At 39.9% G+C, this 22,805-nt stretch overlaps 2 protein-coding genes across 4 annotated transcripts in view; both read right to left on the bottom strand.

The window, feature by feature from the left end:
• Positions 1 to 1,734: 1,734 nt before the first annotated feature.
• Positions 1,735 to 3,167, bottom strand: LOC121898241 (claudin-17-like). Its single transcript, XM_042413180.1, has one exon. The coding sequence runs from the start codon at positions 2,664 to 2,666 to the stop codon at positions 1,977 to 1,979; it is 690 nt and encodes a 229-aa protein (XP_042269114.1). The 5' UTR covers positions 2,667 to 3,167; the 3' UTR covers positions 1,735 to 1,976.
• A 3,629-nt stretch (positions 3,168 to 6,796) lies between these two features.
• Positions 6,797 to 22,805, bottom strand: part of LOC121898374 (rho guanine nucleotide exchange factor TIAM1-like) — a 51,434-nt gene continuing 35,425 nt past the window's right edge. For all 3 annotated transcript variants that reach the window (XM_042413383.1, XM_042413384.1, XM_042413385.1), the window contains exons 14-27: positions 21,435 to 21,647; positions 20,657 to 20,757; positions 14,351 to 14,536; positions 13,054 to 13,122; positions 12,586 to 12,711; positions 12,362 to 12,470; positions 10,877 to 11,056; positions 10,636 to 10,754; positions 10,440 to 10,548; positions 10,265 to 10,323; positions 9,652 to 9,757; positions 9,426 to 9,513; positions 9,127 to 9,299; positions 6,797 to 8,532 (exon numbers count right to left, since the gene is read on the bottom strand). In XM_042413383.1, coding sequence (XP_042269317.1) covers positions 8,003 to 8,532; positions 9,127 to 9,299; positions 9,426 to 9,513; positions 9,652 to 9,757; positions 10,265 to 10,323; positions 10,440 to 10,548; positions 10,636 to 10,754; positions 10,877 to 11,056; positions 12,362 to 12,470; positions 12,586 to 12,711; positions 13,054 to 13,122; positions 14,351 to 14,536; positions 20,657 to 20,757; positions 21,435 to 21,647 — 2,168 coding nt within the window. In that variant the 3' untranslated portion in view covers positions 6,797 to 8,002. The remainder of the gene's footprint in view (positions 8,533 to 9,126; positions 9,300 to 9,425; positions 9,514 to 9,651; positions 9,758 to 10,264; positions 10,324 to 10,439; positions 10,549 to 10,635; positions 10,755 to 10,876; positions 11,057 to 12,361; positions 12,471 to 12,585; positions 12,712 to 13,053; positions 13,123 to 14,350; positions 14,537 to 20,656; positions 20,758 to 21,434; positions 21,648 to 22,805) is intronic.

The following is a 22,805-nucleotide window of genomic DNA, read 5'->3' as shown; positions in this document are numbered from 1 at the left end:
ATCAGATAAATGGGGACACGCCAAAGAGTTGCTTTTTTTAAATGCAAATACAACTGTCACTTTAACAATTGGCCATTTGGTCTTGTGATTAAGAATATTTAATCACAGATGATCAAAGTATGTTCTCCTCTCTTAAAGTTTAAAGCAGTAACCATTCAGTTTCTGGGGCACTCCATATATTATAACATTTTCAATACTACATGGAACAATGTCTTCTTGTAAACTAAAGAAAATTATTTAGACAGTAAACATGATTGCCAAAAGCTACTACAACATAATGATAAACATGAAAAATACATAAAGATCATTGCTTTGGTAGGAAATTAGAGGTTAAAATGACACAATTAAATGTGTGGCCCTTCTTATCCCTGAGAAGAATTGGCATAAAATTAAAACAATTATTTTTTGATATACAGTATGAGAAACAAAAAAATTACATAATGTCTACCTTTTTATGTAGGTGGTGACTGTATGTGGGTTACAAATCTATTGTCTCTCTCAAAACAAAAGCCGGTGGTGTCAATCTGTCTCCTGCTTTATATGTAAACCGAGCTGATAAAAAGGTGTGGAGTACAGAAACTTGAGTAGGGTTGATTTCATTGTAACTCAGTACTTTCAGTTCATTCAGTCCCCACGTTGCCACTGTCACACTTATGCTGCATTTTGTCTTTTGTGCAAGACAAAAAACAAAACACTTGAATTAATAGAATGGAGGCATATCTGGAGTGTTAGCTGTGGTTTGTTAAAGTTTGCTCTTGTGGGAAGCTAGGTATAAATTATACAAATCACTCTCTAGTAAAAATGTGATTGTACACAACTGTAGAATCAAAAGTGACCAAAAGTCACTCTCTAGCCTCCAACTAGTTCAGAATGCAGAAGCTCAGCATCTTACTGGTTTTAACAGACGACATCACATCACCCCAATCCTGGCTTCTGTCCATTGGCTCCCTGTTTGATTTTACTGATCACTTTTAAAGCACGTCTGGCCCCATAACAGAAATGTTGACCCAATATGAGCCAGTTTGCAGCCTTAGATCTTGAGGTGGGTCCCTTCCAAAGTTGAGGCTTAAATCTAAAGGTGACCGTGCTTTTGCTGTCAGGGCCCTTTGGCTTTGGAATGACCTGCCTGAGGAGATAAGGCTCACAGAATCAGTGACTTCTTTTAAATCACTTCTTAAAACCCATTTTTATAGTCTTGGTTTTATGTGATGTTGTCTTTTCATTGCTTTTACTCTTTTTATTTGTATTGTATTTATTTATATTTACTCTTATATACTTATATTCTACTACTTATATACTTATATTCTTTTACCGTCTTTATCTTTCATCATCCTTCTGTCTTTGCTGTGTTTCCTCATCTTTTGTCTTCTTGTTTTAACTTTATCTGAACTTAACCTCAACTTTGTCTTGCTTGTGTTTAGCCTTCCCATTTGGCTTTCTGTTGTTACATTGCCTTATTTTGCTTTGTCTGTCAAAGCATTTTGTAAACTGTTTTTAAGGTGCTATATCAATAAAGTTATTATTATTATTTAATAATCTGTCATTAAGTAGGTTGATATGACTCCTTGGCCAAAGACAATTTAGTAGTTAAAAGTGACAGTTGACAGTTGAGAAACTCATTTACACAATAAACAATAAAAATGACACAACAGTATAGAATTACAAAAGCGATTTTATTGTCAACAGCGCTGGTTAAATTAACAGCAGAAAAGCATATCAAGGTATGACTAGTTCTATATGTACAGCAAATATTACCCATATATTTTGTTGCAAATATGAAGGATTGGGGCAGAAAAACACCACAAACAGCAGAGATTAGAACAATGTATTGTGCAACAGGAACACTAAGTATAAGCCAACAGTCACAGTGATGAAAATGTGTATATTTGTGGGAATTTGGACACTTTTTTACATCATCTTGTGACCTTCCCCAGTTTGCACATCGCAGGCAGTACAGTTCAGTGTAGCACAGCTGTTTAAACATATTCTTGATGCTTATGAAGACTGGATGGGGACTTCTTCAGGTACACACTGTCCGCTCTCGATACATCCCTTGCTACCATAACATGCATGTCAGCGTAGGGCTCTTCCTCCTTCGATCTCCGTTGGCTGTAGCTGAACAGAAAGATGATACCAGTGATCAGCAAAATAGCAGAAGTGGTCCAGCCAACGAAGAGGGCCTCCCCTAGTTCTCGCTTCTCAGAATCCAGCACATTTGGGTTATAGAAATTTCTGATAACAGTATGGCCCACCCAGCTGACAGGGATGAGTGTGGTCAAAAAGGAAAGCAGATACAAACACCCCCCTAAGGCTAGGGTGATGTTCTTGCTCTTCATATTGTCATTACAACAGATGCTCTTCTTGGTCCCGCATCCTGTGATTAACAAGGAGAAGACAACCAGGACTATGGAGACACACATAAGCCCCCTGGCTGCCTGCAGCTCCGCAGGAAGCTCTAGCAGTGAGTCATAGACCTTGCATTGCATCTTGATGTCGGCTTGTCTGTAGCAGTTCATCCACAAGCCCTCCCAGAGTTCCTCCATGACGATAATATTAGCGCCAATGAAGGCAGAGACCCTCCACATGGGCAGGGCAGTGGCGGCTATGGTCCCAGCCAGGCCAATGATGCCTAGGACCATGGCGAGGATCTCCAATTTTGCTCTCATGGCTCAGAGGGGAAAGGTAGCCTTGTCTCTTGTCTGTCGTCTAATGGAAAGACTCCTCAACCAGCCTGCTTCATAGAGTAAATCTGTGATAATATCATATGCCTGCAATGTCATCCTACTGGTTACCACGAAAAAATCTTGTTTCTCTTTCGTTGTTCTCTCTGAAAAACAAATAGGTCATAAACATCTGTCAGTACTAACATCTGTCATGCATGACAAATGCAGGTGAAAAGAACGTGACTGTGTTGCCACTGGAAAATATGCAAGTTTAGGTATGACAACTTTCGATTTGACATGGTAGGTTATACTCCTTGGGTTTATAAAACCTCTTACTGATGGATATGAAGAGGATGAAGAGGTCATAAGTCATAAAGTTTTATTTTGTCATAAGTTGACATTTTGGAGGCAAAGGTTTTCACCTTCCATTACTGTATAATGCCATACTGTAGTACATTAGAGATAAAGTGCATTGCAAAGAAAACCTGTCTTGAAGTAAATGACATTAAGTCAGACTATTCAAAGCTGAGGATATAAAAATATAAGAATATGAGACAAATCATGTTTTTTTCTTTTTTTTCAAAATTAGTCAGCAACACCTACTGAATGCAATGGCAATGTCCCAGTAACAACAGAATGTGTGGTTAAAGGGCAACACACACACACATACACACATTTTCTATATGAAACCGTACACGGGCAGTATCTTGGTGCATGTTTATAGCTGTTCTGAACAGCCACTCTCAAATCAGGGGTGAAACACTTGACTCCCAATCTCATTTAAATATGGATAACCAACACACATTGTCAGATACTCTCCTGGAAGGCTTTCTTTGTATTGTACCTGCCTGTACACATGAATCTGTGATGAATGAATGATCTGTGTATGCTATGGGTGTCAACTGAAACAACGAGATGCAGTGTGTGTTGCACTTAAATCAGCTTTCATTCAAAGTGTAAAAAAAGTTTTTTTTTTAGAGGGGAGTTTGTGATAGATCTGTATACTGCTACATGACTTCAGTGTGAGGCTCATTAACTCTCCTCATTAAGGATGGAGAATTGACATAATGTTCCTCATTTAATTAAACCCACTCATTAAAGAGACAAGTAAAAATCAATCATCAGTCAGTCTGCTCACAGAGTTTTTCTTTTAACTGACTTGTCTGTTGAAACTTTCAAATGATCAGTGTACAGACACTTATACTGCCAGTGAAAATGACAACTTTAACTTGCTTTAACTAAGACTGAAAAATTCTTTCAACCTGACCAGGTAAGGGATGTGATTGTAGATAAAGAGGAAATGTTTCAGGGGATTTTACAGTTCATAAGAGACACTCCTTTATTCAGACTCATTTGGCTGTCCTGTTTCTGAGAAATAGGAGAGACAGAAAAGTAAAGAGAGAGAGAGATGGCAGGAGAGGTCATGAAACAGGAACAGAAACTGGGAAGCCTGTTGAACAGGTTTGCTGAGTGATACAATCGTCCCATGCCTAACTTTAAATGTAAACAGATGTGCTCATGCTGAGAAACCTCTAGCTGTGAACTCAAAAACATCAACCCTGTGTTGCGAAGTAGAAAGCTGATGTTATTTTAGTCTTGGATTTTGATGTGGGATGGAATTGATTAAAGGTATAATGTGATTAGATTACATTGAAAGTAACTGAATACTCAGTAATGTGCAAGTTGGAGCTGGTGCAGTGGCAAGTCCAGCAGACTTTGTGTGCCACCTGCTGTATGTTAACATGACTACACATTCCTGGTCTACAATAAGATTCATAAAACATTTTGCAAATATTTCAAAAGAAATGTATGGCATGTTTTTCTCATTTCCTTCTCCTGTCTTGCTGGCTATGACCTTTAATCTCGGTGTTCATGTTTAGTTTTAAGGTTTTATTCCGACAAGTGGAAAGAGTATCCCTTAAATCCAGCCTGTGCCATTTTATCTTGGGTAGGACATGTATTGTTAACTGAGTCTGAAGACATTTGCTCCTGCAAAGCAAGGGGACTGATAGAGCAACCCTGGCCCATCTCAACACTCTGTCATTCAATACTGGATCCTATTGCCTCAGCATGATGGAGTCTGAAGTGATCTTTCACCCTTTATCTAAGAAGCACAAAGTCTTTTGTGGTGTGTGAGGTGATTGACAAGAGTGAGAGGGAGGCTGGTAAATGGGGATGAGCCTGGGTGACAGAGTGTCTGCAGAGCTCAGAGACATAAAAGAGGAGATAGGGCTGTGAGAACCATAGATTATAGTGTCTTGGGCAGGGATACTCCTCTAAGTGTTCATTAGTGGGTTATTCACTGTATTCATAGTTGAAAATGTCATTGATATTATTCCTCAAGAGGCTTGATATGACTACTTCAACAGGTACAATTTGTGGCTCTTACTTTCATATTCTGGGGATAGTTTTGTTCAAAATGGTCATGTTTGGTGTCATAGCAGCGTTTTACATTACATTACATTACTTCAAATGAATATATATTCATCAGTCTACTAAACTGTACATGCACAGTTTCAACTGTCACCTTTCTTTTCTTTCTTTTTATTTGATAAAGCCATTTTACTTTATCCACTGGAGCTCCTGAATCTGTCAACAACCTTGCTACTTGCCTAAAAATTTCTGGTGAAATCAGTCTTTACCATAGCATGAAGTTGAAAATTCAACAATAACTGAAAGAATAAGGAAGACAAGTGTCCACAACTCAAAATAGACCCTTGGCACCAGAGGAGAGACCATATGATCACCTACATTAAATAAAAAGGGTTTACCCTATTTACATTTACTGTTACAGGACATCCCAGACACAGCTTTACATTTTCAGACATTTTTCATTAGTAATGTTCGCATGCTGTAGATAGAGGACTGGCTCACCTATTTAACTTGTTATGGAAGTAATTATAGCATATAGTAGAGTAAAACAAACTTTCCGATCTTCCAAATTGTACAAGTGATGAGAAAGTGAGAGGGAAGTTTTATTCTCTTTTTTTCTTGGTCCTTTTCTTATATACCTGCTTTTTTGTTTTTTTTGTCAGAATGTAGTTCAATTGCTGAGCCCTGTGGGAACATGGTATCCCCCTTCCTGGTCAACAGCTCAATTGTTTGAATGTCCAGTACCATTCAAATAACAGCAGGGATGGAGAAAATAAAAGAAGCACTTTAAAACACAATAGTCCTCCAGTCAGTATCAGTTTGGTGAAGCTTGTTGAAATTTACAGGTACCATGATTCAAGTTGATGACCATTTTTAGGCCATAGTTTGTAGTGTTGTAGTTAAATGTCTTTCAGTCAGTGCTGGTCCGGGTCTACTGAATACTGTTCATCTTTGCTAATGTAGTTTTCCTGTGATTAAATGATTTTTGACACTGTTCCCCTTGTCACATTATTCAGCTGTGTTCATGACCAATGCACCAACAGTTCAGATCTCAAAAATCATGATAACATTTGCAAGACAAATAGAGCCTTGACAAAAGAGGAAATCACAAGGTGACTCTCACCAACATTCACTCAAAGATACTTGTACAATAGTTGCTTAACACACCCTGAGAAATGACCATTGAGTGGAATCAACAAAAACAGTCAAATCTCTCATCTAATCAGTCCATTTTTACCAACGGACTGATTAGATGAGATACTAAAAATTGCCTACTCCTAATTTTCCTATTCAGCCCAATGTGTTTTCTTTAATCTTCATAGCAGACATCATTAGCTTTCCGGTTTCTGAAGATGCCTGAGTATGACTTCTTTATTGAGTTTTTTTTTTCAAATGAGAGGACTGGTTCTAAGTGAAAACTACATGTTGATTGCAGCCATCCTCTCGCTGATGATAGAGGTTTTAGCTCCTTCACAATCATTTAGACACTAAATCAGCTGTGGCTTGCAAACACACAGAGTAAACGTCTTATTAAGGTTCCGTTTTTAGTTTCCCCCTTTTTTTTCCCTGGAATTGCAGTTGGTTTTTCTGGATTAGCTGCTTAGTGCTGTTGTTCTCAGGCATGTCTGTGCACATTTATGTTATTCTCACATCATAAAGTTGTTTTTGTGGAGATTATGTTTGCAGAGCTGCAGGGAATGTGTTATGCTATTGAGTAAAACCACATAAAACAATGAATCTCTACAAAGAGGGGCTTTGAATTATAAGTAGGAAACAACTGTATTTATTATGATATCAATACATTTTTTTATATACACACAGTAACAAAAATGCAGTCTTAGTAGCACAATGAGTTGTTTACAAGTATGACTTCTTTCATTGTTTAGGCTTACTGCAAGTCTTTCCCTTGATTGCTTGAGCAAATTTGGACATTCTTTATGAAAAAAAAAAACAAACTTAATGTTGCTTTGCTAACAAATTAATTTACATATGAATAAATAAAAAAAACATTGCTTTGTAATCCATTACCAGTGAACAATCTTTTTGAATAAACAAGACCTTTTAAAATAGCTGATGTGCAAATTCTCTACAATACAGAGTGGGCACAAGAAGTGTTAAGAATGAAATGTTGAGCGTTCTTTGAATGGCAATACTGAAGAGCAAAAAACGAAAAATGGAAGAAAATGGTTTCACAGTAAACAAAAACATGAAACAGCAAAAGCAAATTCAAGTAAAACAGGATTATGTTAAATTAAAACAAATTAAAATTCCCTAGACTCTGTGACATAGGGGCTATTACATAATTCCACTATTAAATGCAACAAAAGAACAAACAAAATATTTTCCAGGCTAAAAAGATAGCTTTAAGTCTTTAAAACAGAAGATCAAAATCATATATTATACATAAACAGGAAATCTGTTCCCAAAGCATGTCAGTGTATATTCATTAAAAATGTACAAGTACAGTAAACTATGCAAGACAAGACTGTCCTTTGCAATTATTTATTCTATTTCTTTAAGGACAAATAATATACAGCCCTTAACTATGATAATATCTCTGAGTCACACAGACAAAAAAAATATTCATGTTCTCACAATACCCAAATTTGGCAACTGCAGGCAGGACTATAGAACACTGCCCAAATGTGCAAACCATGCCAATCAAAGCAATTGATTAGATTCCATGATTGTACCATTAGTTCATCTTTCAAAGCTTACACTTGACTTCTATGTAACAGCATTTGATTTGGGATAAAGCACCCTCATTCTGTTTTCCTGTATTGCTCCACTGATGATCTTACCTGTACAAAAAGCATTCAGCGAAAGTAAGGTAAGGAAGGATCTTCTACTAGCTGTGCGATATACGTCAATGCCCATGCATTGTTGGTGAAAATTGATGACTGATCTTTATGGAGCCTGTGTAAAGCTGTCTAAGACACTCGTCATCTGCTTGTTCTCTTCAGCTTTTATGTGTCACAGTCTGGGGAGCAACCTGAGTGCTTCCTTCGCACCCAAATTTCATCTTCCTCTGTTTGCTTTTTATCTTTCACACTGTCCTCTGTCTTCGTGTCTGACAGCTTCGAATCAGTAGGTGTCTCACTGACTGTTGGGGACTTGAGGCCCTCGCCATCCTCTGTTTCCTCACCCTCCAAGGATAAAGCCATGACGGGCCCCTCGAGGTTGGCCTCAGCGGACGGCGCTCTGGGTGTCTGGCAGAACTCGTCGTCGTCGTCACTCAGGATGTCAGTCTCCTTCACCTCTTCCTGGTCCTCGTATTCTTCTAGATCGAACTGCTCTTCCACCCATCGATCGGTGTCACCTGCTAACTCAGGCTGCTGCTGGTGTCGTTCGTCCTCCTGCTGCAGCCGATTTGAGTCGGGCTCCTGAGGTGAGGGGAGGTCCTGTTCGGGCTCTCCATCAAAAACGATGTCTGTGTCGATGGTGAAACGGTTGCGCACTAGCTTCCTCCTTCCTAGGGTCCTGGTTGGGGCAGATGCTATGAAAAACACAAATAAGTTAGGTTTGCATGAATTTTACAATATCCTACTTGAAGATAATATGCATTGAAAAGCAGCTATTTCGAAGATGATTCTGATTAACCGTAACAAATTATTACAGTTCAACTACACCATGCTAACCATACCCTGGTTTGGTGACCAAATCAGAAAGAATTCTCAAAGACTGCCTTTAGAATGACATAAAACTTGCTGCACCGCCTTCTCCTTACACTGAGCTTTGGTCACCAATAGTTCTGGAGAGAGCTCTTTGTGCCTGTTTATGGACATTATCTCTCTTGCATCAAGGCCTGCATCTGCAACATGTTGCACCATGGTGCAACAGAGACAGTGTTTGATGAAGCTCTGCGTCGTCCCTGCTTGCTTACAGATTGCGGGCACCATTTTAACGGTAGCCGTGGAGTGATAATTAAAAATAGAACTGTAAAAGGACACTAAACGTCATAGCCATAGTATACACTCATTATACCACGGCTATCAACCAATCAGATTGCAAGATTTTAACTACCCATTTTATAGTCTGAATTGGGCCACTTTCAGTTATAGGGTGAATGCAGCCAAAGACTGGCATTTACCTGCTCTATTTATGGCGGGACGGGCCCCCTTCAGGGCACAGAGGCGCTTTCCTCCAAAGGGCACATACTGCTGGTTGAGGGGTAAACTCTCCGTTTTTAGAAGCTGCCGACGGTGCTTTTCCCTCAAGATGGAATGGACGGTCTTCAGAAAGTCTTTTCTACTCTCTGGAGAGCTGTGGGAGACAGAAGGCCATGTTATCAGTTTGTCACTCTATAGATAGCAGCAGACAGGATTGTATCAGTGGCACGCAAGCTTCAATCTGCGGTAGAATTCAGCCTCCATTAGAAGAGATCCTCACCTACAGCACAGCTGAAATGTCCTCTCTGGTCGTCCTTCTGACTCTGACTTTGTGTGGACAATCTCACACATAGCAGAGCCCTCACCATCTGAGGAAGAAATTAACAGTCACATTTGACCTCATGGACAGAGCACTCTAGCAAGATTATCTGAAATAATCATTTGTGGATTTAAAACAATACAATGTAAGTAATGAAATACAGTACTTTATTCAATGAGTCACTTACCCGCATTAGCCAAGGACCTGACCTGAAGGGCGTCTGTGGGAATCATGTGACGGTATCGGAAGGGGTCTTTTTCCTCTGAGGATACAGACACTCGATGGGAGCCACCCTTCAGTTAATCAGACAAATGATGTCAATTTCACCTTTCAGAACTATGATTGTGAAATGAACTCCATCCATTCTAATAAGCTTTAAAAAGGACCAGTGTCTAAGATTTAGGGGGATCTGTTGGCAGACACTGAATATAATATTCATAAGTATGTTTTAATCAGTGTATAATCACCTGAAAGTAAGAATTGTTGTGTTTTTGTTACTTTAGAATTAACTGTTTATATCTACATAGGGAGTGGGTCCTCTTTTTCACGCGTTTTTCACAAGTTTTGCCGCCACCCGTGGTTCTCCTACATGCTTGCATGCAAGGGAGGAGTTGAGGGGAAGGGTATTCAGTTGGTTGCAATCTGCAACCTCACTGCTGGATGCCACTAAATCCTACATGCTGGTCCCTTAAGGCTATTTAACAGGTGACCCACTGGGCTGATTCTGAAAGTGGCACATGAGCAAAGTAAAATTTATGATGATGGTTTGCAGATGCTTTCTTGCATATGTGAGAACTCACCATTTTCTTTTTCTGTTTGGACCCATCCTTGCACACAAAGACCACTGCTGTTTTAAACACTAAAAGAAAATGGTATACAAAACACAGCTCAGTCAATATATCAATAAACACATGCAGTATGTCATAGCAGTCATATTCATTACATAATCATGGAGAAAATTCATCACCGACGTACCAAATGTAGCCATCAGGGGCTCTTTCTTCCATTTTCCTAAGGAGGCAGGAGGGTTGATCCAGGTCACACTGGTGTGGAGTAACAGGTCACCCATGGACAGATCAGCAACCTGGCAATAGCAACAAAATATCGACAGTCACTTAACATGTACCCTCTAGTTGACAGAACAGAGCCAAGCCACTTTCACCCAACCTACCTCTTTCTTTTCACCACTCTGCTCAGTGATGAGCTGGTCGAACACAGCCCCGAACTCCTCATGGATCTTCTGCATCTCATTGATGTGGCTGGCAACTTTGTTCATGGCTTTCATGGCAACTGCAGACAAGCAGATAACAATATATATTGATTTTTTTGTGATCACCTGTATTCACCCTGGTCCTCAAATGAAAATGTCAAATGATTTAATCCTCTTGGCCAGCCATATGACCGGGTCTTACCATCTAGGTGGTAGTGCTCCTCACTGTCTGGGTCTGTGAGTGAGTAGAGCTCCTTCAGCAGGAGAGGATACTTCAGCACCCTTTGGATGGGTTTGATCAGGTACGACTCAAGGGTGGATGAGTGCTGCTGCTTGGGATTACGCTCATCCAGGAAGGCCTTGAAATCAGGATCAGTTTTGGCTGAAATGACCAGTGAAGAACACTCATTTATTTGCCCTTTCCACAACTGATAGTTTTGCATGTACAGATGATTAAACCACTAAAGAGTAGAATCAAGTAATTTTGATCGTGGTCCAAAATTCACAGCAATAAAGCTTGTACTCTGTTTATGATTGTTTGACTTATTTTGATATTACCCTGGTTATTGTAGCATAAACATATTGATTTTTTCACTTTAAATTTTACTGATGTGTGCAAACTCAGAAACGGTTAGTGTTTATGTTTTACTTAAGCTCCCAAGCATGGTCCGTGCTATGACACTCACAGGCTAAAATGGGTATTGAGAACAACATCAGCCCTGCATTAAAATAACAAAGGGGGTTGTGTTGCTTGAAGTACAGGTGAGACATAAAATACAATACAAGAAGTACAGTTTGAGTAACAGATCCATGAATTTAAAGGCTTCTCAGATGCCACTGCATAGTGGTTCATAAAAATGTGCAAGCCACACGTTTTCAATGACTCCGCAAGGAAGTTGCCATTGCTCTCGTGGAAGAACAAAGCAAGCAAAGTTGAACGTGACCGTTCTTCGTTAAAACTTTGCTGTATGTTGCCACTGTACAACATGTGATGTTTTCTACTTGCTTTTTCATTCTTCTGAAACATGTTGGTTACATGATTATCGGAAAAGAAGTGATTGGGTCAGACATCTCACAGATGAACAAACCAATAATCAACAAGGAGCCACACGCAATTGGCACAGCCAAAAAAACACAATTTAAATTTCAAGAGAGGCACAAGCGGCAAATGCAGAAGTTTGTTGGGGCACATGTGTGTTTGCAGAGCTCAGTGTGAAAAGAGTGCAAGTCTTTATTAGAAATAATCCACACTCAGTCTTGTTTGTTTGTTTTGTAGACTAGTTTTTTTTAAGAGCAGGCAACCATGTGTGGACAAGAATCATGTGTTAAGTACTATAAAAGCAGCTTTACCTAAATAACACCACACCACACTCCATAACTAGTTGACTCATTGAATGTAAATGCAACAAACAAAGCAATCCACTCCAGTGTTAAGGGGAGTGGGTGTGCTAGCTAGAGAACAGACTGTTCAACACTGCTCATTATATATTATACAATGTTGCAGGGCTCTATAGCCAAGGGAGCCACCGGCTTGAAGTATGCAGAGGTCAAATGGACAACTGTCTGGCTGACAACTCTGCAGAGCAGATTTATGAAGCCTTGGAGGACAAGGCAGATGGTTGATGGATAAATACATCTTCTGGTTTGAGCCAAGGAGGAATGTTGACCCAAGAGCACATTTACTCACCCTTTACGAGGACCTTAGGGACTTTGGTGTGGCTGGCGCAGAAAGCACTGTAGATTTTAAAACGGTCTGCATAGTACAGGAAAGAGCCTCCTAGGGAGAAGAGGATTTTCTGTGAAAAAGGGAAGAGAAGTTACTCAACCAGTAGTTATAAAAGACTTTATGGGTGTTTTAAATGCCTGTTGCTGGTCATATCTTTTGGTGTATGTTTCACAAAGAGGGTGTACCTTAAACTGATCCACACTCTCTAGCTTCTCCAGATCTGGAACCAGTCTGGTCCCATCTTCCAGGGTTTTGAGAAACTCAACTTGGAACTCAACCATTTCCGGCAAATTCCCAAACAGTACATCCAGCTGTAAAAGAAAGACATCTGAGCAAAGTCTTAATAATTTCTCTATAATTTTCCCAATATCTTCATGTGGTGCATCCAATACTAGTCTCTCGCCACAGATGGAGCATGGAAACGCTCAAATATAATACAACCAAATTAATTTCATTATTGCAAGTGCATGTGAAAACATCTCTTTAGTTTTCAAACCTCCCTCTCTCCATCTCTATCTCTTTCATCATCCACCCCTCGTGTCCTTGTGAGTGGTTACTCTTCGCATGATTATGTAACCCACTTTTCCAAGAACATTTCCACAGTGTTGGTATTTAAAAGCCAACTACCCCTCAGATGTTCACAGGGAACATACCTCATCCTGAGTGAGGAAGGTCTCTTTCTGCAGTGGGGTTAAATATCTCCCGATGAGGCAATTGAGGTCCTGCAAGACAAGAGTGGATTATGTTTGATTCAGGGTTGTATGTGGTGTTGCTTGGAATACAGACATAAAAATGTACAGCTTTAAATAACTTAAATATTCCTCACAACAAGACTGTAATTAAGGTGCAGGGATAGTCTGAGGGAAGAGAAAAAATAGTCTTATCAAGATCAAAGACAGAGAAGCTGGTGAATGCCTATCTGCATCCACTTTAAAAAAGACAGGAACTATATGGAAACTCAATTAAATTAATGACTGTGGCAACAGTTACCTTAGCTGAACTGTAGAAAGCCTATGAGATTAATTAGCAGCTCTTCTAAAAAGTAGGGAAATAGACCTCCTAACGTCTTCAAAGAAGGACGGCTGCTCTAACAAAGCAACGCACAATTAACCTCCTATTAACGTTGAATAATTGGTCATAAAGTCGAGGAGCCTAAAAGATGTTCATCTTATGAAGAAATAAATGAATTCTATGTTAGAAGGTAAAGATGAAATAGACAAAATAATGTTAACACCCAGTTGAAAAGGACTTGCATTCATGTGGCTATGTGGATATATGATTTATCATAGCAACATGAGATGCTTAAAAAAAGCCTCTGTGCCCAAATTGGTAAAAAAAAAAAAAAAAAAAAGTGAAAATGTCTAAGGGAGTAGTCTTGAAAATCATGACAACATATGCCAAAAATAAATTGGATCAGCAACAGCTAGTATTACACCAGCAACTGAGCTTCAAGTCCCACTCCAACTGCACACAGCGACACATAAAATGCATCCACATGTCCGTTTGACTGCGGCTAAGTAGGACAGATAGCAAAGTCTCCCAAAAAACAGACTAAATCCTTTAAAGCTGCTGCAATATACCATCCATCATGCACACTGTGATTTCTATATATATGTATATATGCTGTATGTGCCCCCTGTAATGAGGTATAACATTCTAGATAGCCTTGACATTATCCCGTTATATACCCTCTCTAACCCAGTTATTCCAGTGAGCCACATTTATACCGGGCAGAAAAAGATTAGGCAATATCCAGGCAAGGGCACAGCTGTGTCCCCCTTATGTCTCCTGGGACACAGAGATAAATATGGATTGGTCATGTGGAATAGGTAATGTGCAAGACTAACACAATCCGAGGCGGACAGAAACAAAGATCGATGGACAGGAGGAACGCATGCATGTACTCAAAAAGACCATCTGCCCCTTACAAGCAAGATGAGTGATACTGACTTTGACATAGGTGCGTTCGGTCTCCACAAGTTCACAGATGACTTTGCGGAGCTTGTCAGCATCAGAGAGCTGTCGGAGAGTCGCGGGAGGTGGGAAGGGCGAGTCTGGGCTCGGCGAAGAGGACACGCACTCCGAGGGATTCATGTCATGGAGACTGCGGCAGAAAGCGGCGACCTGCTCCGTACTCTGCAAAGAAATTGAAGAGAGAAAGAAAGAGGAAAAATTTGATGAATTATGTAACTCCAGCTTGAAGTCAAAAGGAAGAAAGATCCAATCATCAATTATTCAACACAGAAGGAGCACCTCAAATTTTAGCTCGCAGTTGTCACTTTCCACCTACTGATGCGCACGGATTCATGACTGTGCAGAGAGTGAGCCTTCGAAAGAGGCAGAGAGGCAGCTCTAGATAAATCATTTGAACTAATTTGGTCTATTTTCAGTCTGTCATAACAATACCTCTCCACCTCTCTCTCTCTCTCTCTCTCTCTCTCTTTCACTCACATCCCTCTTTTCCCTGGTGTTTTCCTCCTACTAACGGCTCGGTGGTGTAATGATTCATCTCTTTCACAGAGTCAAAATATACACACAACAGGGTCTGTCCACATACAGTACGGGTTGCCGTGGAGACTGGCCCTGATGTGCATTAGACTATCATTTTGGACAAAAATAGACCCCACTCAGCAACGCCATACATGCAGAACTAAAATGGTTACTTTGTTCGCAACAGGCTACAGCCTTTCCATCCGTAACAAAAGAGTACTTTGGCTTTTTACATCAATACAAACACGAAATAAAAAGCACAAAAAGAACTCTATTCATGCCAATTAAACCTTTCTTTCATTTTATGAGGAAAGCATTTAATAGATCAAAAATAAAACCAGACTTTTTATGTTTTAAAGTTGCCAGGAGTTATGGCCACATAACAGGAACAACTAGCCCCTATCAACATTATTGAGTGCATGAGAGAGAGCTGAGGTCTCAAGTTAGCAATATAAAGTTTTTTTTATAGGCCAGACAGAAGCAATTTATCCGGTAGCACCTACATGCTCCTCTGGGAAATAATAAGAATACAGCCTCCACATGGCTGCAGAAGATGGAACATTATCATTCTCAGATAAAAAAAAAAATCTTAATTAAGATTTGAGCTACTGATCTACCATGAGTCTCCACATCTAAAAGGCATCAAAACAACTTAGTGTTTTTCGTGTTAGATATATATTACTCTGCATAAAAAACAATGCACATGCATAATTGATTTCAGTTTTTCAAGATTTACAACAGAATAGAATAGTATAGTAAAATATGGAAGCAAAATACATACAGAGCAAATAATTCAAATGATTGTGTTATCTAATGACAGTCACAAATCTTCTCATGCAGCTTTGCAAACGACAATGCTTATCATCGTCGTTATTTAATCAGACAGACAGATACGTTCATATGCGAGGCATGACAGCAGTTTGTTTCTTTTGACAGTGTTCCCAAAATGATCAGGCAGCTCCCAGATCATCAGATGAACTGGAATTTCTACAGTGGCTGTAAATGCAATGTTGCAAATGCAGTCTTAGCCTATAGTGAAAGAAGTGCTGTAATAGGTCTTCTGTAAACTTTGATGTTATTTTGGTAATTAAAAAAATTGTACGAGTATGTAAGTAATCTCCATTATATTTTCAAAAACATTTGAATGCAGAGAGTGGTTTTGAGAATGTCTTTGAGAGTGGTCTTAGAAAGATGCTCACAACACGTATTTATTAATAAATGTACTACTGATATCCAGCACATTTTTCAATTGTCAGAAGACATAACAGCAGTTTTTCTCAGTGCAACATATCTGCATTTGTTCCTGCAGAGCTTTGCTAATATACTTTTTTGCCAATGAGATACTGTATATTCATCCAAATTGAAGTTCAAGTGCAGTATAAGAGCAAAAAAGTTAGAAACACACACACACGCACACACACACAAAACAGCAGCACACATTCAAGTTTGAAACCACAAAAAAAAATCATCCAAAGAAATAAATGTGTAAATAAGCCTGATTTGTTCCTGCCCATTTAGTCAAATGAAATCAACCATTTTTACTGAGCACAACAGTCTGGTAATAGTCTTCCCCATCACAATCTAGGCTAATTAACACCATGGCAGCTTTGGGTGCATAGACACTCATGCCGTGGCAGAGAGAAGAGAAAGAACAGAGAGGGGAGAAAAATCAAAGCCTTCAACATCACATGAAAAGAACAATATGTAGATGAGAGCTTGTGATGGGTAAAACTGAGATGTCAGAGACTGGTATTTCCCCGAACACATGAAATTTAGATTAAAAAATGGTTTAAAGCATGAAAGCGCTGATGATGGGGTAGGGAGAAGATTGCATGCCTGCCCTCTGAAACTGAGAGAAGCCTTAGATCACAGCTCAAGCTGTCAAGAAAGAAAACTCTGCAACACTAAGGGAGTCACTGAAACAACAGTCAGGATAGTTTGTCAAAGTCATGTAACGTCCACGTTTTCTGAGGTCTCTCCTGTAGAGACTTAACTCCTACATGCTGTGGGTTGTTGTTTTTTTTTTTTGGCATGCTATGGAGCACTCCATTGATTATGGGGCAACTCTGCGACAGAGTGGTGACTCACAGCTTCCTGTAGTCTGTCCAGAGCAGCCAAGAAGAGGTGTGAAACAAACACAGAGAAGGAGAGGTACTTTACTCTGACTGGAATAACAACATCAACTCCCATCTAACACAGCAGCAGCTAGCCAGATAAAGTAAAACGGGATACAAGGAAGGAATCTCACCAGATGAAGCATGTCATAGATGGACTCTGAGGAGCGCTTGCTGTGCTTGCTCCACTTCAGGACGGACATAGCTGGGTGCAGGTGGACAGTCAGCGTCAGTCAAAGTGCCAGAGAGAGAGAGAGAGAGACTCCAGACTTTGGAAAGAGTCAAGTCTACACTGCGCTTCTTCAACACATTTCTCAGCCCTTTCGTCTTCCCTCTCTTTACAAAAAAACGAGAAGGTGCTGTTGTGCTTGTGAAGGATGAGTGAAGCTGCTCAGCCTCCTCCTCTCCGCCCACCAGCCCCTCGCCTTCAGAGTCTGCTGTGGTTCTGTCACTGATAGTCTGCTGTTTTCTCCCTTTTCCTCTCTCTCTTCTCTACAGGCTGGGTAAACTCAGGCACATAGTGTGAGTGTGAAGATCTGGCCAACTGCAGCAGCATTGTAAATGAGTCTTGATAATCCTCCAGACCGGAGAGAGAGAGCAAAGGAGCGGGAGGGAAGAAGTCTCCTCCTCAAGGTTGCAGTGGGGCAGGATTGGTTGGGTGAGCCACACCGCAGTGGAATATAAATGCAGGATTTCAGGAATAGAGGGGGAGTGATGGGGAGAGGGGAGCAGTAAGGGAGGTTTTGCAGGAAGAAAATGGATGGTAGGAAATGTTTACACTTGCCAAAAAGTATTAAATAAAAAGCAGCAAATCATGCGTTCCTGTGACACCGCCCAGAAAATGCCCTTGTTCTGATCAGTGAAACAAAGAACAAGAAGATACGCTCAGTAATTTGCATGTCGTCAATGTGTGAGTACATTGACTTAATTAATGCAATCTCATGTGTCTCCTTTCTGACAATGTGCCTCGACTACACTGCGCATCAGTTGGTGATTTCGCTACTTTTCCAAGAACGCTTTCAACAACACCCAAACAAATTTGTACACCACAAAAAGTGTCTGTGGTAATGTATAGCAAAGCAAAAGGGGTTTGCAGTCAAGAAACATGTTGGACTTGTGACTGTTGGTTCAGGATGCTAAATGTTTTGTAGCAGCAAAGCATGCTGGTCTATTGAAACTACTGCCAAAGGAAATTTTGTATTTCTGCATCTTCTATGATAAAAATATCACTGTGGTTGGTGAAAGACAGTACCAAATGTTGAGTCTGGGAAGAAGTACTTGCTCTGAATGTCTGGCACTAAAATCTTATAACTAACCAATGTTATCAGCAAATTAGATGCCGGAACAAATGAGGGCCTAGAAATGTAGGCTATATAACTAATAGCTGTTTGTTTTTTTACAATGTATTGTGTTACAATGTTTTTTTGCCCTTCGGTGCAGTGTGAAAAGTTTGTCTCTGTCCCAAAGCACAAAATAAAATAAACAATATGCACATATTTTTGATCAATAGCCATGATCCACTTACTCTGCCAGAGAGTTGTTACTTTAAAAGTTTGCTTTGCAGCAAATTCATCATGTTTGAAAGCAAAACTCCCAGTTGGCGTTGCTGCAAGTTGTCACTGGCTATAAGAACATTGGCTGCAAGAACAAGTTTATAGGACAGTAAACTGTCATCATGGTGTACACAGACAGGTGTACAAGGGGGACACTTGTCACACAGCCAAAAACGCATTAATGAGCAAACATTTGTATCATTTTGTTCTGTTATCAGTGAGCTGGTGGTGCAAATCCAGACATTATCACCGCATTTCAGATAAGACTTAAATCTTCACAGCCTCCTCCACTGATTCATCAAACATTTTCAACGCCACACGAAAACAACTAGCTTCAATGACAAGGCAATTAACATAAAAAAGGGAAAAGGCACAATTTAACAGGGGAAAACCCCACCTAAACCAGCACCATGATGGAATGCTGCATCTAACCCTAACGCAACAAACTAAAATTGGTATAATATTTGATTAATTGTTACTCATTTAGTAAGGCAAGTTAAATTTCGTAATTAAAGAGAAGAGATAAAAGACCAGTGATGTGACCAAAATTTGAAGGGCAAGTGGGATGACTCAGGATCTCGCAGTGATCCTTGGAGTTCGTCCAGGGAGCCCATAACCCCAGTTGGTGTGATGAAAATGAAGTAATCAAGTGTTCTGATAAGAGAAATTAATCTACGAGAAGATATCATCCTTTCATTCAGCATTGTATGAGCAGAGCCAAGTTGTCAGCTAGTTGCAGAAAGGATAAGATACCATGGCTTTAATCTCACTTAAAAATCGTTTTTACTCTGAGGCTCTCTGTACTCAGCATACATGAATTTGCCATCTTGTTAGCTGCAGCACTTCAATAGCAAAATGTAGGTCTTCGGTTTTGTTCAAATCTATATGGTTGATATATATATATATTTTTTTTTTGGTTGTCTTGCTAATCCTGCCGTCTTTAGTAATTTGTGTGTGTATGGTTAATTTAGAGAATACACCTCCATTCATTTTCTGATCCTAATCACAGCACATAATCAAGCAATTAGAATGCAAGCTTAATCAAAGGCCCATCCATCACTTCGATGTTACATTCAAAGTGAATACTTGACTCTTTCCTCGAGTCTCTCGTGCAGAAGATACACTTCATTTGGTGTAAATTAATATTTAGGTTCCACTGATTAGCCAGAAGCTAAAAAATACAATTAAAACAGGGAACAAGGAAAAGAGGAACCTGATAAAGATTTACATCAAGACAAAGAGGATGAACAAATGGATAATGTAAGTATAGACACTGCTCTGCTTTCTTAACCAAAATGAAATGAGCCAGTGACAGATGGCGCCTCAAACTGTGGTGGAGCAAACTGTTCTTAAGCACTGTCTTCATAACAACACAGAGAGCTGAGGGGGATGCTGTGAAGGACAAGGGAAGGAAACAAGTAAAGGAGCCAGCACAACAGCTCATCAGATGTTTTCTGCAATGATACTCAGTAGTGATGCATGGCCACACACCCACCCGACCTGTTTATGAGAGCCAACCATCTGAACCTGACCAGCAAAGCACCTACTCTGTCTCTCTCTCACATACACAAACACAAACAAATGATGCATCCTTCACATCTTAACAGTGAATTTTAACAAATAGTAGTCTACATGTGTACATCTATACTGTCTTTTTTTAGCCTACTGTTTGGCTGCACTGTGTAGAAAAAGAAGTCCACAGTTCCAGGATTGAACCTATTTCGATTTGCTTTGAGCACTCGACCAGCTGAACTCAAAGTGCACTCACTGGATGCGCTTGTTGCTGGAATGCACAGCACTGTGTGTATAGTTACATTTATTAGGATCCCCATTAGCCATTACATGAGGTGACATCTTCTCTTCCTGGGGTCCACTGTGTGTGTGTGTGTTTTTGAGAGAGAGAGAATGACAGAGAGCAGGGAAGAGACCAATAATGCACAGCCTAGCCTCTTGCACACAGCGTTTCTGTAAGTTATTTATAACTTACTCGGAAGCTTACCCAAACCTGCCTGACCCATGGGAAAGCAGGTTGTGGGTCAACCCGCATATCATTAATACTCAGACTCCATTAACAAAACAAGAAGAATTCGTGCTCTTACCTTTCTGCATTCATCAAACTCACTGAAGATCTCAGAGTCGTCATCTAAGCTGTCTCCCGAGCTCTCCAACAACAGCCCCACCCCATCATCCAGGATCTCCTCTGCAGCAAACAAACAAGCCATGTAATGAGCTTCAGGAACACTGTCTATATATACACAGTATATTTGTTTCTTTGAGATGAATTCATTTTCAACAAGGATTGTATAGCGCAAAACACCAAAGAAAAAAGTGATAAAAATAAAATATTGTTTTTGCTGTGTCATTTTTACTAAGATTTAAGACTTTTATGTAGGGCATGCCGACCTTATCAAACTAATCCATTAACTGGGGCCACAAATACTGCTGGGAACCTCTCATTCTCCCGGATTAAGACCCTGAAGATTCACTATGTTTGCATAAATGAAAGTGATGTCACTGGCAAGAAATCTTTTCTTCTTACAAGGAAAAAAAAAAAAATCAAAGCTTGAGAACAGTCTGCTTTTTCCTATCTGGTCTGTTTGGATTGTTTCTGGTCTGTTTGGTATGTCTGTTTGGGATTACAGACCAACTAGGATGGCAAACATGACCATACTGTGTGCAAACTCCAATATGCAGTAAAACTGTACATGACTTCTGTGAAATTGAGTTTTGAAGTTAAACTCCTCAGTAATCTCTACTAATTGGACCCACAAATGTGCCAAATTAGTAAAGGAAAGTTTCAGGAGCTAATCATTTACATTATTAGTGAAACAAAACAAACAGGCTGCATGTCAGGCTGTATTTGACGGCGTGTGTCACCTTGACTCTGGGAGAAGATGTCTGTGTAGAGATCTTCCTCTGCATCTGAGCGGCGTGGCGGTAGGTAGCACAACTGACGGCGGTCCACAGAAGGCAAGGTGTTGACTGTCAAAGCCAGTGAGGATTGGGAGAATGCCGCCTTCATGTCCGAGAAGTTGAGACTATGAGAGTCCTTTCCGTTCAACTGAAGTATTTCATCCCCTGCATTCAGACCTGCAGAGTGGGAACACCATAAGCTTTAATTCAATTTTTTGGCCGTCATGCCCCATGGACTAAACAAACAGCATCTACTTTCCCTTATATATGAGATGGTAACAACAATCTCATATAAAACAAACAAAAAATGGTCAGTTAATCAACACAACAAATTAGATCATTTGTTGTGTTGATTAACTGACCAGTAAACTAATCTAATTAAGATTATAGGGAGACATTATTGTAAGAAACCAAAACAAAATTAAAGGAAAAACTGGAGAACATTACTTAATTATTACATAATTCTTTGCCTTTCAGACCCAAAAGCATGACCTACTTCTCTATGACCTGTGAACTGCCAACCACTGACACAGTGAAGGTATCTTAATGTCCTGCAGCACAGCATCACTGCATGTGCACCACCTGCACTGTGATCAACAATCGTATAATATTTTATCATCCCTCAACCCTGTAGTCTAACTTAATAGCATGGGTACCAATGTGAAGCAACTGTGGTGAGGTGTCATATTCAGCACTGTCTTTCCATGGCTGCCAACTGTTACGCATTGTCCATGAGACTCACACAATTGACAATTTTCACACATTCTCACGCCACACGTACATTTTCTCACACAGTGAAAAACAAATTCATAACTGATAACGTCGTGGGGTGAAAAGAGGACACTGACAGCGCACAGACAGACAAGACAGAGCAGCACAGCGCAACAGCAGCAGAAGCAGCCAGTTATTCAGACCATCAGGGGGAAAGCGGGAAATATACACAAATCTATTATATTGTAATTTATTCCCATGCATGCTGCTCAGAGTAATCTCATTCAGAGGCTCTTCTGGCAGCAGCTCCTCTTGATTCCCTCGCGATTCCCAATAATAAATTTTTATGTTAGAGTTGAGGCCATTTCATTCATCCAAAGTCTTTGCTGTACTTTGTTGCATTTTCAATTGCAGCAAAGTACAACAAAGACTTTGAGTTGAGTATTGAGAATAGCAACCCTCAGGTTTAACATTATTTAACCAGGTTTAATCATCCAAATCATATTGTGATGTGTTGTAAGGTTATTTCATTTACATAAATTGTTTGTCCTTGTTTGACCTTGAGGATGGCCTAGTGGCCTGCAACCTACTACCATTTTAGGCTACATAATGTTTTTATAAACA

The sequence above is a fragment of the Thunnus maccoyii genome, chromosome 6, assembly GCF_910596095.1.
Source record: "Thunnus maccoyii chromosome 6, fThuMac1.1, whole genome shotgun sequence".
Classification (NCBI taxonomy): domain Eukaryota; kingdom Metazoa; phylum Chordata; class Actinopteri; order Scombriformes; family Scombridae; genus Thunnus; species Thunnus maccoyii.
The sequence above is the reverse complement of the archived record's forward strand: the minus strand, read 5'-3'. Positions and strand labels throughout refer to the sequence as shown.

Bases quoted from the DNA above. Each gene is read 5' to 3' on its own strand.
- LOC121898241 (XM_042413180.1), bottom strand. From the start codon at position 2,666: ATGAGAGCAAAATTGGAGATCCTCGCCATGGTCCTAGGCATCATTGGC.